Source organism: Sarcophilus harrisii, chromosome 2, assembly GCF_902635505.1.
Source record: "Sarcophilus harrisii chromosome 2, mSarHar1.11, whole genome shotgun sequence".
NCBI classification, from domain to species: Eukaryota; Metazoa; Chordata; class Mammalia; order Dasyuromorphia; family Dasyuridae; genus Sarcophilus; species Sarcophilus harrisii.
The window spans coordinates 338323671-338340381 of record NC_045427.1 but is presented as its reverse complement, the minus strand read 5'-3'; the positions used below and the strand labels follow the sequence as shown (position 1 = coordinate 338340381).

The following is a 16711-nucleotide window of genomic DNA, read 5'->3' as shown; positions in this document are numbered from 1 at the left end:
AAACACAATGACAAAGTAGTTTCATCACATAATTGGGGTTCATCCAACCTAGTATTTTTTTCTTTGACACTAACACCAAGGGGTATTTTGTGATAAAACATGGTAATTATTTTTCAACTGTAGTCAAACTCAAAAATATTATAATCTGAAAATCTTTCTTAATAACATTTACAACCCATGCAACCTTCAAAATATATTAAATTTAAAATGTGAAAGTTAAGGGTATCTTATTTTTACAGATATGATCATAATCTAGTAATTTTATAACTGCCTCTTTTCTTTTCCTAGTGTTTAATTATCTTTGGTAAATATAAAACAAAACAGTCATACTTATTTATTCCATTTTCACTTAATTTTACATAAAAAGGGGAAAAGACCTGTCTAGATCAAGTACACTTTCAAAATCAGCAACTGCCAGTCCCCAACGACTCATTTCTGCATATAAGATGCCACGATGTAGAAAAGCAGGAAGATTGTCAATAGTATCATTGATGAGTACTGAAAAAGAAAAACATGTATTTTGCTTATTTAAATTCTAAGTAATCAGGTCAACTAGATGGTGCAGTTAATAGCCCTGAAGTCAAAAGGACCTGATTTCATTAGTACTAGCTATGACACCCTGGGCAAGTCATTTTACCCCTATTACCTCTCAAAAAAAAAAAGCAAAAAAAAAATTCTAAATAATCTTATTTGAATGACATTTTGCTTTAAGCATTTTTATAATCTTTTAACACATCCCAATTTATACTATCCAAAATAACTTTAAAGAATTTATTTAGCAAGAAAGAAAATAAAGATAACTGTTGTACCACAGTTCCCTTTTAATATCCTGACCCAGTTTCCCTAATTGTCCTACCTCAGTTACTCTGCCTCAGGCTATAATTCTTCCTCTTAACCATTAGAATGTTTGATAGGATAAAGGTCTTATATCTTAGATATCACTAGAATATCGGGAGCCTCTCCCCATCTCCAGTACCTCTCTTCATTATGTCCTCCCCATCCTAGGTGCCTTCCCCCATTAGGTCATCCCCATCCTAAGTGCCTCCTCCATTATGTCATCACTCTTGTTACCCTATAAAAGAATCTTTGAATCCAACATTTGTGTCTGGATTCTTGGAGACGATAGTCTTGTTCAGCCCTGGGACCAAAACATGGATCCATTTGGTCCCAATAAGTCTCTCCCTTTCAAGTAAAATATTATAACTCTCTAATCTCTATCTTGCCTCTGGCAATTACAGTAACAACTAGAAATATCGAGAAAGGGCTGAGCCTGTAATTTCACAATTATAAGGAATTCCCAGCACTGAAATACCTTCTACTAATGCAAATTAGCAACAGTGCTAGAAATAATGTGTCAAGGGCAAGATTTGAGCTCAGGGTATCTTGATTCTAAGGCTGGCCCTCTAGGACAAGTATATAGCTATCAATGAATTATTTCTAGCTTTTATATAATCATTGAGTTAAATGCCCTTTTTTACGGATGAAAAAATATTGTTGTTCACGGCTGAACATGTCCCAACATTTTAAAGTCAGGGTAATACCCAGCATCTCCTCATCCATGGGCCATGAGAAATTTATTTGAAGTTTTCTGTGAATTGGGTAACTCTAAGTAATTTTTCATAAGCTCTCCCCAGTATATTTACTTTGACCAGCCAGAGACATACTGAGTTCAAAGTAAAGGCATTTTATAAAACAGAATAGTAATAAAAATCACAACAAAATATTCTCTGCATTAATCCTAAGCTTGTTATTTCCTAAATACATACATCATCAATAGGAATATGCATGTGGGAAACAATATAACAAAGGTAGCCATGTAGAAAATATTTGTACCCAAGGTACACATATGAGGAGAGCCTGAAACTGAAGAGGGGGCCCCTGGAATTCTTTGAAACTCCTTCAAGTAGAAAGTCTTCTTGAATTCTTGCCTCTGTAAAAAAGATCCTGCCCTAGGGAAAAGATAAGCAGCTTCCTTCTGTTATCATTCTGTTATCCTGAGAGACTGTCACCATCTCCATTGATAGCACTCATTATTGATTATTTCCCATTAAATTGAAAAATTTTCTATGTCAAATCTAAGATTCTGCCAGATTTCAATTGTCCCTAGCTCTAGGATCTGTACCATCTAATAAACCTCTTCACAAAACTTCCTGATTGAATTAGGGGCTTTTGTCCACTAAGAGAATCCTTTCCTTAATGAAATAAGGAATAAACTTTCCTATTCTTTGCCACAGATAACTTGGGTTCATGAATTTTTGTCAGGTGGATTCAACCCTCTTTTTTGGTCTCTTGGTCTCTCTTTCTTTTCCTCTTTGTCGAAGCTCAGATTTACACCTCATCAAAGGTATCTCATGACTCTAACGCTGCAAACTGTGGTGAGAACTTTTCTTTTTAATACTCATTGGATCTATTTGTATAAACTTAAGCAAGAATGGAATAAATATTAAGATGACTTCATAATATGTCTAAATTAAATATAGTTAGTGTTGCAAGAAGGTTATGTCTTCAGAGTTTTGTGCCTGTATGGACAATATCTTGCCTCAGAAGAAAAGAAATTAGAACTCCTCATATCTCCTTTTTTCTGTTAAAAATTTTTTTTGGTAATTTTGCAACATTTATTTCAATTGACTTGTAGTGGTTGATCCTTGATACTTGACTGCTTGTTTCTAGATGGTTTGTAACATTTTTTCTTTAATGTGGGATTTCAGGATTTTAGCTAGGACATTCCTAGATCTCTTCCTTTTGCTTTTCTTTTCAGGAAGTAATTTGTGGATTCTTTCCTTACTTTGCCCTCTGATTCTAATAAATCTGAACGAGATGAGGTTAGATCTTTCAAGACAGTTGAGAAAATCGAGTCAAGTTCAATTTCTTGGGTAGTTCCTGTGTTTAGAATGTAAGATCCTCAGCCAATGAGAATGATAGTCAGTGATGGGAAAGGTATTTGCGTTCGGGACTATTAAAAGCATCTAACCTGTCCTAAAAAGGTGCCTCCTTTCCTCCTCCTGTCCTAAAAAGGTGTCTGCTCCATGGGAGGGATGCCTGATTCTCAAGAGAACATACAATAAACTTTTGCTTTGCTCCTAGAAATTTCTCCAAGCTTTTTATTAAATGGTGACCAGTCACCCTCCTGAGCCACACAGATCTGAGCAATTTTCATTTGTAATATGTTGACATATAATGTTCAGGCATAAAAAATATTTTCATGGAATCTAATAAACACAAAGATTATATTTTCAATGGAAAGAACAACGAGCACAAGTCAATTGAAATGAATGCTGCAAATATATATATATATATATATAAACAACCCAGCTTTATCAGAAAGATATAGAAGACAATTCCCTCCATTTCTTTGCCAAAAAGGGGATATCCAAAAGTGAGAAGCATTGCATATATTGTCAGATTTTTTTCAAGGTATAAATTTTGCTAATTTTCTGTTACTTTTTTCTTAAGGGTTTTTTCTTTGTGATTATAAAGTATGTCTCTCTAAAGAGACCATGGGGTCAAATACACAGAGACATTTAGAAAACATAAAATCAAAAGATATCAGTAAAAATCTATTTTAAAAAATCATATGGGGGCAGCTAGGTGGCACAGTGGATAGAACACCAGCCCTGAACTCAAGAGTACCTGACTTCAAATTTGGCCTCAGACATTTAACACCTCTTAGTTGTGTGACCCTGGGCAAGTCACTTAACCCCAATTGCCTCAGCAGCAAAAATTAAAAATTAAAAAAAATCATATGAACTCTACTTGAAGACATGATGCACAAATTTTAAATTAAAACAAACCCTGAATGATATAATGCAGAAAATGATACAAAACAGTCCAGAATTCTGAAACAGAAACAATAAAGCATTGACTTAAATCTCCCTTGTTAATAGATTGCTTTTAAAAACAAGTGGGATCAATGTTGAAAAATTATCTGTGTATATGTTTTGAAAATAAAAAGCTTTTTAAAAAACCACAAATAAGTGAGAAAGCTTGTTCTATATACTAAAAGAAAGTACATGGGGAACATCAAATGACTAAAAGAATCCAAGAGTTAAAAAAATTAAGGAAAGCAGAAAGAATTAAAAGAATTCAAAGTGCATAGAATACTTGAAATACTCTATGAAGTAAATTTCCCTCCTATCCTCCCCCTTGAAGTAAATCCTATCTTTTGGGGGAAGTAGTAAAGGAGTGGTAAGTTTCACAAATTGGACAAAGAAAAGAAGGTAATACACTTCTGCCAAATCCACATACAAACCATAAAGAGACAATAATTCCTTTAACTTCTGAACATAATGGGATGATACAAAGAACAGGATAGTTGTTAGAATCCTAGTGTTAACTTAACTTGAAATAAGGTGATAAACTCAAGGGAGATATTAGAATCCTAGTGTTAACTCAATGGAATTGATATAATGCTTATTGGTTCACACCTTAGAGTGAATCCTAACAAAGTGATAAGTCAGTTGCCTAATTTTAGCATGGTACTCAGCAAATCCTCTAGCTCACTAATGTATTTAAGTATTCATTGGAGTTCACACTTTTGGGAGATTCACCAGTCAGAAACCCATAATCCCACTCTCTCGGAGGAGGAGTCAACCTTTTACACCCAGAATAAATAGAGCTTCAGTGAGACAGTCAAGGCAGTTCAGGAGAAGCCTCTCTCAGAGACTCAACCAGATTCACTTCATCTCACACCACTGTGGTGGCTGGGCTCCTGCACTTCCCCCACTGAGACCAAGGCTGGTCTGAAAGGCTCTCCAGAAAGCTGCCCAGTCCCAAGCAAGGAGATAAGAGATTCATTCCGTTTTCCATCTTTATGCTGGTTGGAGGCTGAAAGACAAACCTTTGGAATTGGAGACATTCGGAGCTCTTGGAACCAAGCAGAGAGAATCATTTATGTTATTAAAAAGAAGAAAAACACCACAGATAGTAGTAATGGAAAAGAAGAATAAGCCGTATGGGAAGGGTAACGATTCCTGTTAAACCTCAGATTGTAAAAAGGAAAATGAAACCTAGGGCTCATAATAGAGCTGGGGATCATTTAATATTTCCTCCGTGTAGTGTAGCCAGTCAACTAAACACTTTAACACCTGTAGGGATTGCAATAATTATTGTAGCCGATGTGAAATATGCTCGTGTATCAACACATCTAGTCCAACAGTAAGTATGTGGTGCGCTCATACAATGAAGCCTAGGAAACCAATGGACATCATTACTCACAGTATTCCCATGTAGCCGATAGGTTCTTTTTTACTTGTGTAGTATGTAACAATATGAGAAATTAATTCCAAAACCTGGTAGAATTAAAATATATACTTTAGGGTGACCAAAGAATCAGAATAAGTGTTGGTACAGAATTGGATTGCCTCCACCAGCAGGGTCAAAAAATGTTGTATTGAGGTTATGGTCTGTTAAGAGTATTGTGATGCCGGCTGCTAATATGGGTAGTGACAGAAGAAGTAGCACTGCTGTGATTATTATGGATCAGACAAACAATGGTGTTTGATATTGGGATATTGCAGGGGGTTTTATGTTGATAATTGTTGTGATAAAGTTTATAGTCCCCAAGATAGATGAGATCCCTGCCAGGTGAAGTGAGAAAATAGCTAGATGTACAGATGCTCCTGCGTGGGGGAGATTACCTGCTAAAGGAAGGTAAACTGTTCATCCCGTCCCAGCACCTGCCTCAACTGTTGAAGATGCCAAAAGGAGAAGGAATGATGACGGTAGCAGTCAGAAACTCATATTATTTATTTGGGGGAATGCTATATCAGGGGCTCCAATTATTAATGGGACTAATCAGTTACTGAAGCTCCCAATCATAATAGGTATTACTATAAAGAAAATTATTATGAAGGCATGGGCTGTGACGATAATATTATAAATTTGATCATCACAGATCAGAGTGCCAGGTTGGCCAAGTTCTGCTCCGATAAGGAGACTTAGAGCTGTACCAATTATGCCTGCTCAGGCACCGAATAGTAGATAAAGAGTTCTGATGTCTTTATGATTTGTAGAGAAAAGTCATAGAGTAATGAACATAGGTAAAATGGCTGAGGATAAGCATTGAATTGTAAATTCAAAGACAGAGACTAGATATCTCTTTTTACCAGCGTTGTAAACTGAAGCCAAATGTTGAGGCGCTTAGCTCTTAATTAAGAATTAGGGGGATAAATACCCTCCAATTTAGAGGTAAAGGCAGTTTATTGAGACTGCCGAGGGACGGGGAGTCTCTGGATGTCTACAAAGGCTAGGTGATTTAACACCTGCTTAAGGCTTTGAAGGCCTTTGGTCTAGTTTGAACCTAAGCCTTTAAATGGGCTCTGAAGTATATATTAAGTTGAATTGCACATTCCAAGAAGTAGCTTAAGTGCTGCTGGGGCTTGTTTGGAGAACTTAGCTTAATTAAAGTGTTAGATTTGCATTCGAGTGATGCAAGGTAAAGTCTTGTAGTTCTTAATTATGAGAGTGTGATGAATAGGGGGGTTAGGGGAAGTAGCAGGGCTGAGATAACTGTAGCTGTTGGAATTAGTGTGGTAGTTTGTATTGAGTTACTATATCATTGTATTTTGGAGTTGTTGGTAGATGGGAATATTGTAAGGCTGGATGCATAAATGATTTGTATGTAGAAAAATAGGTTTAGTAGAGCTGAAAGAGCTATTGTTGTGGCTATTATGATATTGCCATTGGCAATTAGTTCTTGTAAGATCAGTCATTTGGGTATAAAGCCGGTGAGAAGTGTTAGGCTTCCTAGGGATAGGAGTGTGAGGAGGATGATAATGGTTGTTGGGGCTGACTTATTTCATAGGGAATTTGATTTTGGTGGTATTTGATAGGTTGAGAGTTAGAAATGTGGTTAGAGTGGCTATGACATAAATAGTAAGGTTTAGGATAGTTAGAGTGGGGCAAATTTGTACGATAATTGCCATTCAGCCTATGTTGGTAATGGATGAGTAGGCTAGAATCTTTTGTAGGTGGGTTTGGTTGAGACCTCCTCAGCCACCTACGAGGGCAGACAAGATTGTGAGAGTAATCAGAACTTTTATATTTAGGCAGGGGGCAATTTGGAAAAGGATAGCTGTGGGGGCAATTTTTTGTCATGTTAGAAGAATTATTCCGGTTAGGAGTGGGATTCTTTGTGTTACTTCTGGCACTCAGAAGTGGAAGGGAGCAAGGCCTAATTTGATAGCCAGAGCTAAAGTTATTGAAAGGGAGGCTCAATGGTCGGCGAGTTGAAACAGGGCTCATTGGTTCGTTGATCATGCGTTGTAGATGATGGCAAATATTATTATTATGGAGGTGGTAGCCTGTGTAAGGAAATACTTTCTGGCTGCTTCGGTGGCTCGTGGGTTATTTGGGGCAGTTATTATAGGATAATAGCTAGTGTATTGATTTCTAGTCCTATTCAGGCTATGAATCAGTGGTTACTAAAAAGGGTTAGGCAGGTTCCGATAAAGAGACTTAGTGTTAAAATAATGAGTACATAGGTGTTGGAATCTTTACAGAGTGTTAAGCCATTGGAGTTGATTTGATTTTAGATAGAGAATTTCTCCGGAACATCGACGGGGTCAGAGGCAGAGACTGGAAGAAAGCCTACCAGCCCCATCTTCAAGGCAAGAGAGATTCATTGCATCTTCCAACTTGGTGCTGACTGGAAGCTGAAGAAAGCAGAGGCAGAAGCCAAAGACAAAGCTGCAAGATCTCTTGGAGCCAGGCAGAGAGATAGGCCTCAACTAACTGGGCTAATTTGGAAGGAGAAATAAACGTTTGCATTTTTACCAGCTGGCTGCACTTTGGAGTAATTATTTATTTCAACTGAGACTAAGGCTGCCTCCAGAAAACTTCACATGTAGGGGGACATTAGTATGGGAAGGGTACTCAGGAAGTATAAAGGAAAAGGAGACCAAAAAAATTCTTATAGGAGAGGAGGTATATATCTACATTATGAGACAGCAACATTATATAATGGGTTTTATAGGAGAAGAAGTGAAGGATTTGAATATTAGGAGACCACTTTTATTGTAGCTCTATAAACAATATATCATTTCAGAAAAGAGTACGTATGAATTCCTAAGGACTTCCAGCACCTATCTTGACAGGGGGACATAGAACAGGAGAGAATAGCATGACTTTAGGAATAGATATAAACATAGCCAAAGAAGGTGATAGGAACAGACTTCACAACATGAGACATAGATTGACCCCTATTAATACAACATAATTTATGCTTGAAGCAATCATAAGAATGAGCCCAATAAAGTTATTTCGTATACACACGAAATAGTATAACACTCCAATTAACAAAGGAAAATTTAAGTGAATTGCAAAAAAGACATAGATAATAATGCAATAATTTTTAGAAATATGTTCTGAATGGGAACCTTAAAGAATGTGTGTGTATGTATGTGTGTGTGTGGGGGAAATGGACCATTTGGAGACAAATTTTGAAAAAGGAGAAATGCTAAATACATAATTTGCAAATGTTAACTTAATAAAAATAATTACCACAAATACAAGCAAAAAATATATATCTAAATAATGGCATCTTGAATAATGTTTTGGTCAAAGAGAAAATCATGGAAACAATAACTATGTGGAAGCGAATGAGAAAACATAACAAAATTTCGGTGATACAGAATAATTCTTAAGAGGAAAAAGCATGTCTCTAAAGCCAGATAAAAATAGGAAAAATGAGGATTACTTAACAATATAAAAGGTCTAAAAATCAGAAAATCAATAAACCCAAAATAAGTATAAAAAAGAATAACTTGAAATTAGAGAACTGGATATGACAATAAGCAAAAGACTAAATTAATAAAGAAAACAAAACCCTCCAAAGTTGGTTCTATAAACTAGTAAAATAAAATCGACATTTAGCTTTATATGATCAAAGTACAGAGAAGAAAATAAACTCACTCAAATAAGAAATGAAGAGAGCAAAAATCACAATAGTAATGTAATAACAACAAAAGAATTATTGCTACACAATAATATGACAAAAAGCCCTAGCCCAGGCCTTCAATATCTTTTTCTTCCCTGGAAAAAATTGTGACTGCTTGTTAGGTATATGTTGACTGGAGCACACATACTGGGGACTGTGTTCAGACTCCAGCAGCCAAAGTTTGTATTCTTTCTGGACTTATCAAGGGATGAGGATGGATAGAACAGAAACAGTGCCTGTGGCAGTGTATAGGCTTCAAGAGATAGGATATTATACTCAGGCTCTACCTAGACAAATCAGCAAACATCTTTTAAGGAATCCCTCCACTCCAAACAGCCAATGCTCTCAAGAAAGGCACAGTCTTATGGGAGAGATACAAACAACCAACTACACACAGAAGGCATCAGTAGGCCCTGGCAAAGTGGGCAGCCCAAATGGCACAAGAATGAATGGATTTTGGGTTATGCCCCAGTAGTAGCTCACAGCAGAAAGTATTTCAGTATAACCCTCAGTGGCAGAAAAGTGGGCAGCATAAAAAGTCCACTACAGCAGAATAAGGAATGTATACTTTCCAAATCTTGAAGTGCTACATAAATGTGGATTATTAGTGGTGTTATTCCCCAGACTTAGCAATCACTTCGGTTGAATTTTTCCTCATTTGTGAAATGAGCTTTATATGCTATATTTATTTATCCTTGGACATCTCTTCATTAGATTTATGCCATCACAAGAATTATGTCTCATCTTTCTATCCCCAGACCCAGCATAGTAACTCGTACATGGTAAATACTTAAGACAACTAAATAACATAGTGGATTGAATACTGTGTCTGGAATCAGAAAATCCTGAGTTCAAATCTGGCCTTAGACATTTACTAACAGGTTACTTAATCCTGTTTGCCCCAGTTGACTCATCTATGAAGTAAGTTAGAGAAGAAAATGGCAAACTACTCCAGTACCTTTGCCAAGAAGACCCTAAGTGGGGTCACAAAGAGTCAGATGCTACTGGAAAATGACTAAACAACTACTAAGATAGTTAATAAATTACTGAATTTGCTGAATTAAATTATTATTGTTGTCAAATATAGTTCTTTGACTATAATAGGTGCTTAAAGTTACTTAAGACAAAAACAAAAACCTTTAAAACTACACTAAAATTTTGGGATTCCCCGTTTTTCAAATACACTTTTTTTTTGGGGGGGGGATGTCCTACTTAGAGTCAAAGTCCCTAGATTCAAATTCTAGATTTTATTTGCTTGCTGTGACTTAGTCAGTCCCTTCAACTTCAAGTTTCAATATCCTTATCTGTAAAAAGTGAGGGAGTTAGCTAGATAATCTTTTAAGTCTTTTCTAGATCTAAATGTATTTCTAAAATGATCCTATGGATGAAATCTGAGATTTTTTTCCAATCAAAAATTTCTTCCATTATGAAATTTGAATTGAATTTCTAGTTTTTCTTTACCAAAAATGAGCCTTTGGTTCTATAATAGTTTCAAATTTAATTTTGAGTTATTTACTTTTCTATTTCCTCCCCCTAAATATTGTTGATCTAGGGAATATGATAAAGTTTCATCTAATTTCTGATCACTTTGTCATTTTGGGAAAAGGGGAGAAGCTCTATATCCAAGACTTGACTCCTTTCCCACCTAATACCAGTTCCACAATTAACACACAAAGAATAGTAAAGAAAATAATTTATCAAAATTGTAGTAAACAGAAGTCAGAGAAAATACACACATAATATATGACAAGTAATGCAGAATAAAGCAGCTCTCCCATTGGAACTTAGGTAACTCAGTTCATGCAAGAGAGAAGGTCCTAGATCTCACTTGAGGGGAAAATTTCCCAAAGACTAGATTTAAAGTAGCAAGGTGGATATAGAGACATGATGGGAGAATGCTGATTCCTCTCATGTATTCCCAGAGTCTTTTTCTTCACTAATGGACATGAGATTGGTGTCTTCCATTTTTTTCTCTGAAAGCCAGAAGCCAAGAGCATCTGAATGATGAGTCTTTCAAAAGAGGATTGGATGAGAACTAAAGCTCTTCATCTTTGTCTACCCTTTTCTTCCCCTTAGGTAGGCAAGAAATGTCTCTTCATTAATACCTTCAGAAAGTCCCATGTCACTGGGCTTTAGAACAAAGGTTGCATTGAAGTAAATTTGCATTAAGGAAGACCCATTTCATAATCATTCTTTGGTTTACATGGGATAGAAGGTATTGTTTTTTAACTTACTAATATAATATGTATTTGCACTTAGTCTGGGCAGGGCCATGAAGGACAATCCTGATTTGTGTAAGGCAGCTGGCTGTAAAAGGCCTATTAAATCATTTGCATAATCAACTGCAGATGGTGATGAATTTTAACTCTAGCTTTATACAAGTTCCTACCTGCTTGAGTTCTATAAATTGATAATCTTGTTTGGCCCCCAAATGGCCCCTAGCAGAAAAAAGGTTCCCCACCTTGGTGTAAGGGGATTAACCTTCTGATTGGTTGAGAGCACATTCATTCGGGACACTGTATACCTGCATAAAGGAGAATGGAATACATTTTAAGATGGCTAATGGGAGCTCCTAGGACAGCAAATATGTGGGAAACCAGACCTAATACTTTCCTTGAATTTCAGTGCTTATAATTTTAAAGACTACTCAAGAACAGATGAAATTTCACTCAATGAGACTATTTTCTCTTTCAGTTTGAGCTGAGGTCTTATATATTCTTATGTATTTTAATCTGTATAACTTCCCCAGTATTTATTTATTTGTTGTTTAAATTGTTACTTTGATAAAGATTGTAGAGGGCCAGAACTCTGGAAAAGTATACTTGAAACAAGGATACTTTACAAGAGGGTGTTAACTCAGTGTGAGTAGTGAGATATGGGGTTCTCTAGTTCTCATATATTTAATATTTAGTATGGTGATGTAATGGTTCTCTAGTTCACACATACTTAGTGTGCTGTAATGCTGTAATCATACTGAGGTATTTAAGGACTGATAGGACTGGAAATAGAGACATCGCATCATTGACCATGCTCCTGGTGGCTCTCCTGCCTCCTGCTCTCCTCCACTAAGATCAAGGCTGGTCCTGAGATCCTCCAGAGAGCTAGCCCCAACATTACAAAAAATGTGAACTAGCTATTAATGAGATGGTTGTCCCTTAGCTGAAGGGAACTAAGCTGCTCTTTGAGAGTGATCATGGAAAGTGATATTAATATCCTGACCTAAAATATTATACTCCTAAACTCTAATATTTGAAGTGTGGAGGAGAGATCATTTTAGCCTAATATCTCTCACCTACTTTCAGGTAGAAGCAAGGGCTTATCCACAAGAATCCTCTTTCTTCCAATAAAAGTAGAAATCACAATCCCCTTGGAAAGGGGTGGACTAGATCCCAAATTAAATAAATCATTTCTGATACACTTGAGCTGAGCTCTCTTTATTGTTTGTTATAGTTGCTGTAGATAGCAACTGCAAATATCTAGGCTGTGCAATACAGAAAATTATTTTGTGAATAACCATCTAACTGACTTACTGAAGACAGAAAATTGCAAAATAATTCACAATACCACATAGTTTAAAGTTTGTGCCTTCAACTTTTAGAACAATAGGAATTTTTTAAAAATGGAATTATGCTGAAATGAATTGTCTGGACCATTTTAAGTTAGTGTGTCCCTAAATGAAAATAAAGAGTTAAACAACAACAAGAAAAATTTATTTTATTTTTCTCAAATAAATTTCATATTTACTATGCAAGTAAAAGTGATGAAATAGTACCTGACACGCTGAAATCCTGAAGAGATCGATTTTGGTTACTCTTTCTCAATATGCAGGCTCTATAATAGAATGCTAACCAATTATTAGGATCTAAATGAATTGCAGCCGAAAGATCTTCAGTTGCTTCTCTATACTGGCCTTTTTTAAAAAAAGCTCTGCCACGAAATGTCCTAGAATTGTGGAATAAAAGTTTTATTTTAATAAACATACGTATTTATGTACATAATCTCCTTTTCACAAGATTATGATTACTTTTGCATGTAGAATTTTGTTGTTGTTCCTGAATTTTTCTCGTGATCTTTTAAAAATTTTGTTATCTTTTGTTTTCACATTGCAATTATTTCTGGATTTACTATTCCCCAAACTCATCCTCCCAGCCATAAAACCAGTTAAGCAAAACCAACACAGTGATTATTTGTGATTAGGTATACAATATTCTGCACTGATAATCCACACCTGCTCACTTTCTCCTATACAAAGACAGACACATATACACATCTGTCTCTATTTATGAAAGGAGGGGAATGGAGGATTGAAATGGAAGGGTAAGAGAAAGGTCTTTTCCTAGAATGGAAAATCAGTCAATAAACATTGATTAAACACTTTTTATAGGTCAGGCACTGTGCCTAAATTATGGGGATTAAAAAAAAAGAGTCAAAAGATAGTTGTTGCCCTTCAAGAGCTCACAATTTAAAGGGGAAAAAAACAAACACACACATATGTATAGACAAGCTGTTTACAGGATAAGTAGGAAGTAAATAAGAGGGAACGGCATTAGAATTAATAAGAGTTGAGGGAAACTTCTTGTAAAATATTGAATTTTAATTAAAATTTAAAGGAAACCATGTAAATTAGTAGATAGAGAAATATCCCAGGGATGGAAGATAACTGGAGAAAATACTAGAACCAAAAAAATGGAATGTTTTGTTTGGTCAGTGGCAAATTATTTATATTGTATGTTATATTTATTTCTTTTGTTAAACACTTTTTAAATCTGGTTTTGGCTGCATTAAGGACCTAGAGTACTAAAAGCTTAAAGTTAAGATAGCCAATATGTTTCAGAGGTGAAATATGAATCCAGGTTTTCATGAATTTGAGGCTAGCTCTCTGTCTCTACTATATCATGCTGTACAGTTGGTATAAAATATGTGCTCCAAAATCCTGGGATATATCCTCCCCAAATGCATCATAGGAAGAGTGGGCTCAAACTTAAAAGTACAATGTAATGAGGTACATATGTAGGTAACATTGTGGCAAAGGGATAATTCACTCTGCTTGGTATTAGAAATTCCTTCTTTTATAATCATTCTGCCCTCTTCTGAATGAACCACTCAATGGTGCTCTTTGAAATAGCTTCCTTCTTTGGGCAATCATCTATCCACATCCATTTGTCCCCTATTTATATCTCCTTTCTAATGACTAGATATATTGTTGATGATTGGATGTAGTCTCTTCAATGACATGATCAGAGGCAGTGGAGGAGTGTAACCCCCTCAAATTCACTCTTCCCTTCTTCCATTCCTTTCCTTTATTCCTCTTTCTCTCTCCATTGCTACCTTCTGGTATAGGCAAAAGAATCTGGTTTCACAATTCAAGAAATGAGCTCAACTCCCTAATTGATGGGGATTTTTATATATAGGTTCAGGGACATGTCTGATTTTATTAAGACAACCAAATGTTATTTTATTTATAGTGTGAACTTTTGCTATCTTTTTACTTTCTATTATAGCCAACTCCTCAGCACCCTATTTGGATTTTCTTGGCAAAGATCCTGGAATGGTTTGCTATTTCTTTCTCCAGGTCATTTTATAGTTGAGGAAACTGATGTAAACAGAGTGAAGTGATTTGCCCCAGGTCAAATAGCTAGTATATAAGGCCAGATTTGAACTAAGGACAATGAATCTTCCCTAATGCCAGGCCTACCACTCTATCCACTGTCCCACTTGACATCCTATAGTATTATCTATCTATCCTCAAATGTCCATAGCCCTATAATCCTCTAGACTAATTAAAGGCTTATTTATAAATTATAAAGTTGAGAAAATTTTTTTAAAAAATGTATTACTTAGTAATTAGAATTCTCATTGGGTAAAGGAATCAGGGCATAAAGAAATTGTATTTATGTGTTAAAATCTAATTATGCCAATTGATCCATTCATTCACTTTGTGATGACATTTTTTGAGCTGTTTGGATCTTTTGTGCTTACATTAATTAATATGAAGAGTAGAACTAATGCCTGACCTTAAAATATATATGAAACTGAATATTCTGTTATTTGCTTTATATATTTTTTCACTATGTACAGGGTTTTTTTTTTATATTTCAGATTATAGTGTTTTCAACAGTACTCTGCTTGTCTATGTCCTTTTCTAAATTTCTTTCTGCTCTCATGCATATTTTCATGATTCATTAGTGCCTTTTTCTTCTTTTCCCCATCTTTTTAAAGTATCACTAATACCTCCATTACCTCTGACTCTGTCCTTCAAAAAGGAAAAGAAAAAAATCCTTGTCACAAATAAGGATAATCATGTGAAATAAATTGGAAGAGACATCAACTACAGCTGAAAATGAATCCCATTATGCACATCTAGACTATAATAAAATTAAGAAACCATGATTCAATATCAATCTTCTGGAATCATAATTGGTCATTATGTTGGTCATAATTCTTAAGCCTTTCAAAGTTGTTTTTCTTTACATTGTAAGTGTTATTGTTTCACTGTGTATGTTTACTTTACCTTGTATCCATTCATGCAAATCTTTTCATGTTTTTCTGTATTTATCCCTTTCAATATTTCTTATTGAACAAACATTTCATTACCTTTATATACTATAACTTGTACAGTCATTACTCAGTGAATGAATGCCTACTTTGTTTTCAGCTCTTTGATACAACAAAAAGTCCTGCTACAAATGTCTTTATAAATATGCTTTTTTCTCCTCTTTCTCTGATAATTTTGGGAGAAAGACTAATAGAAGCATTGCTGAGTACTTTTTGAATGTAGTTCCAAATTATTGTCCTAACTGGTTGGACAAATTTCCAGGACTACCAACAGTATATTAGCATGCTTATCTTCTGACAGCTTCTCCAGCAATTTGCATTTTTCTTTTTTAGTATCTTTGCCAGTCTCACAAACTTAAGAAAGTACTTTTAATTTAGTTTGGTGTGAATTATTTTTATTTTTGATATTTAGAATCTGACAAACCTTTCTATCAATTAGCTAGCAGTTTATTTATTTGATGACTTTTTTCAGTTCAATTTTTTTCTCTATTATTTTCAATTTTGATTACATTTTCTTTGATTTCTAAAATTGGCAATTTTTTTTATTTTATTGGGTATAAGACTTTGTAGCATTTCTATGATTTAGTTGCTTGCCTAATTGATTTGTGCTCTTTTAGTAATGTGTTTAGAGATATTACTTTTCTCTAAGAATTGCTTACACTCCAACAGAAGGCTTTATGTTATTCATTGCCATTTTTAAAAATGAAATTATCATGTCTATGATTTCCTCTCTGATCCACCAATTCTTTAGAATTAAATTGCTTATCTATTCAACTAAGAAATTGATTTTTAATCCTTTCTATTTTTTTCTCTTCTTCTATTCTATATACTTTTCTCTTCTTATTCATTATTCACTAGAGAGCTATCACTTCAAACCTTCCTAAAATTCTATTCAGATTTCTAAATTTTTATATGTGTGTGTGTGTGTGTGTGTACATTCTTTCCATTTATATTGTTATATATATATATATATTATAGTTATATAACTTTATACATAACATATATGTAATTATATCATTTTCTTGGATCTTCTTATGTTATTCTCCATCAGTTCAAGTACATCTTTCCATATTTTTCTGCATTTACCACATATATTTTTACAGCACACTAATATTCCATAATATCCATAAATAATTTCTTTAGCCATTTACCAATCATGGAAATCTGTTTTGTTTCCAATTCTTTATTATTGCAAAAAATGCTTCTGTAAACATTTTGGAG

General features: G+C 34.9%; 1 protein-coding gene across 4 annotated transcripts in view; it reads right to left on the bottom strand.

Annotated features, from left to right (window-relative positions):
* Positions 1–16711, bottom strand: part of TTC6 (tetratricopeptide repeat domain 6) — a 309674-nt gene that overhangs the window by 126262 nt on the left and 166701 nt on the right. For all 4 annotated transcript variants that reach the window (XM_031952943.1, XM_031952946.1, XM_031952945.1 and 1 more), the window contains 2 exons: positions 12708–12877; positions 378–498 (listed from right to left, as the gene is read on the bottom strand). In XM_031952943.1, coding sequence (XP_031808803.1) covers positions 378–498; positions 12708–12877 — 291 coding nt within the window. The remainder of the gene's footprint in view (positions 1–377; positions 499–12707; positions 12878–16711) is intronic.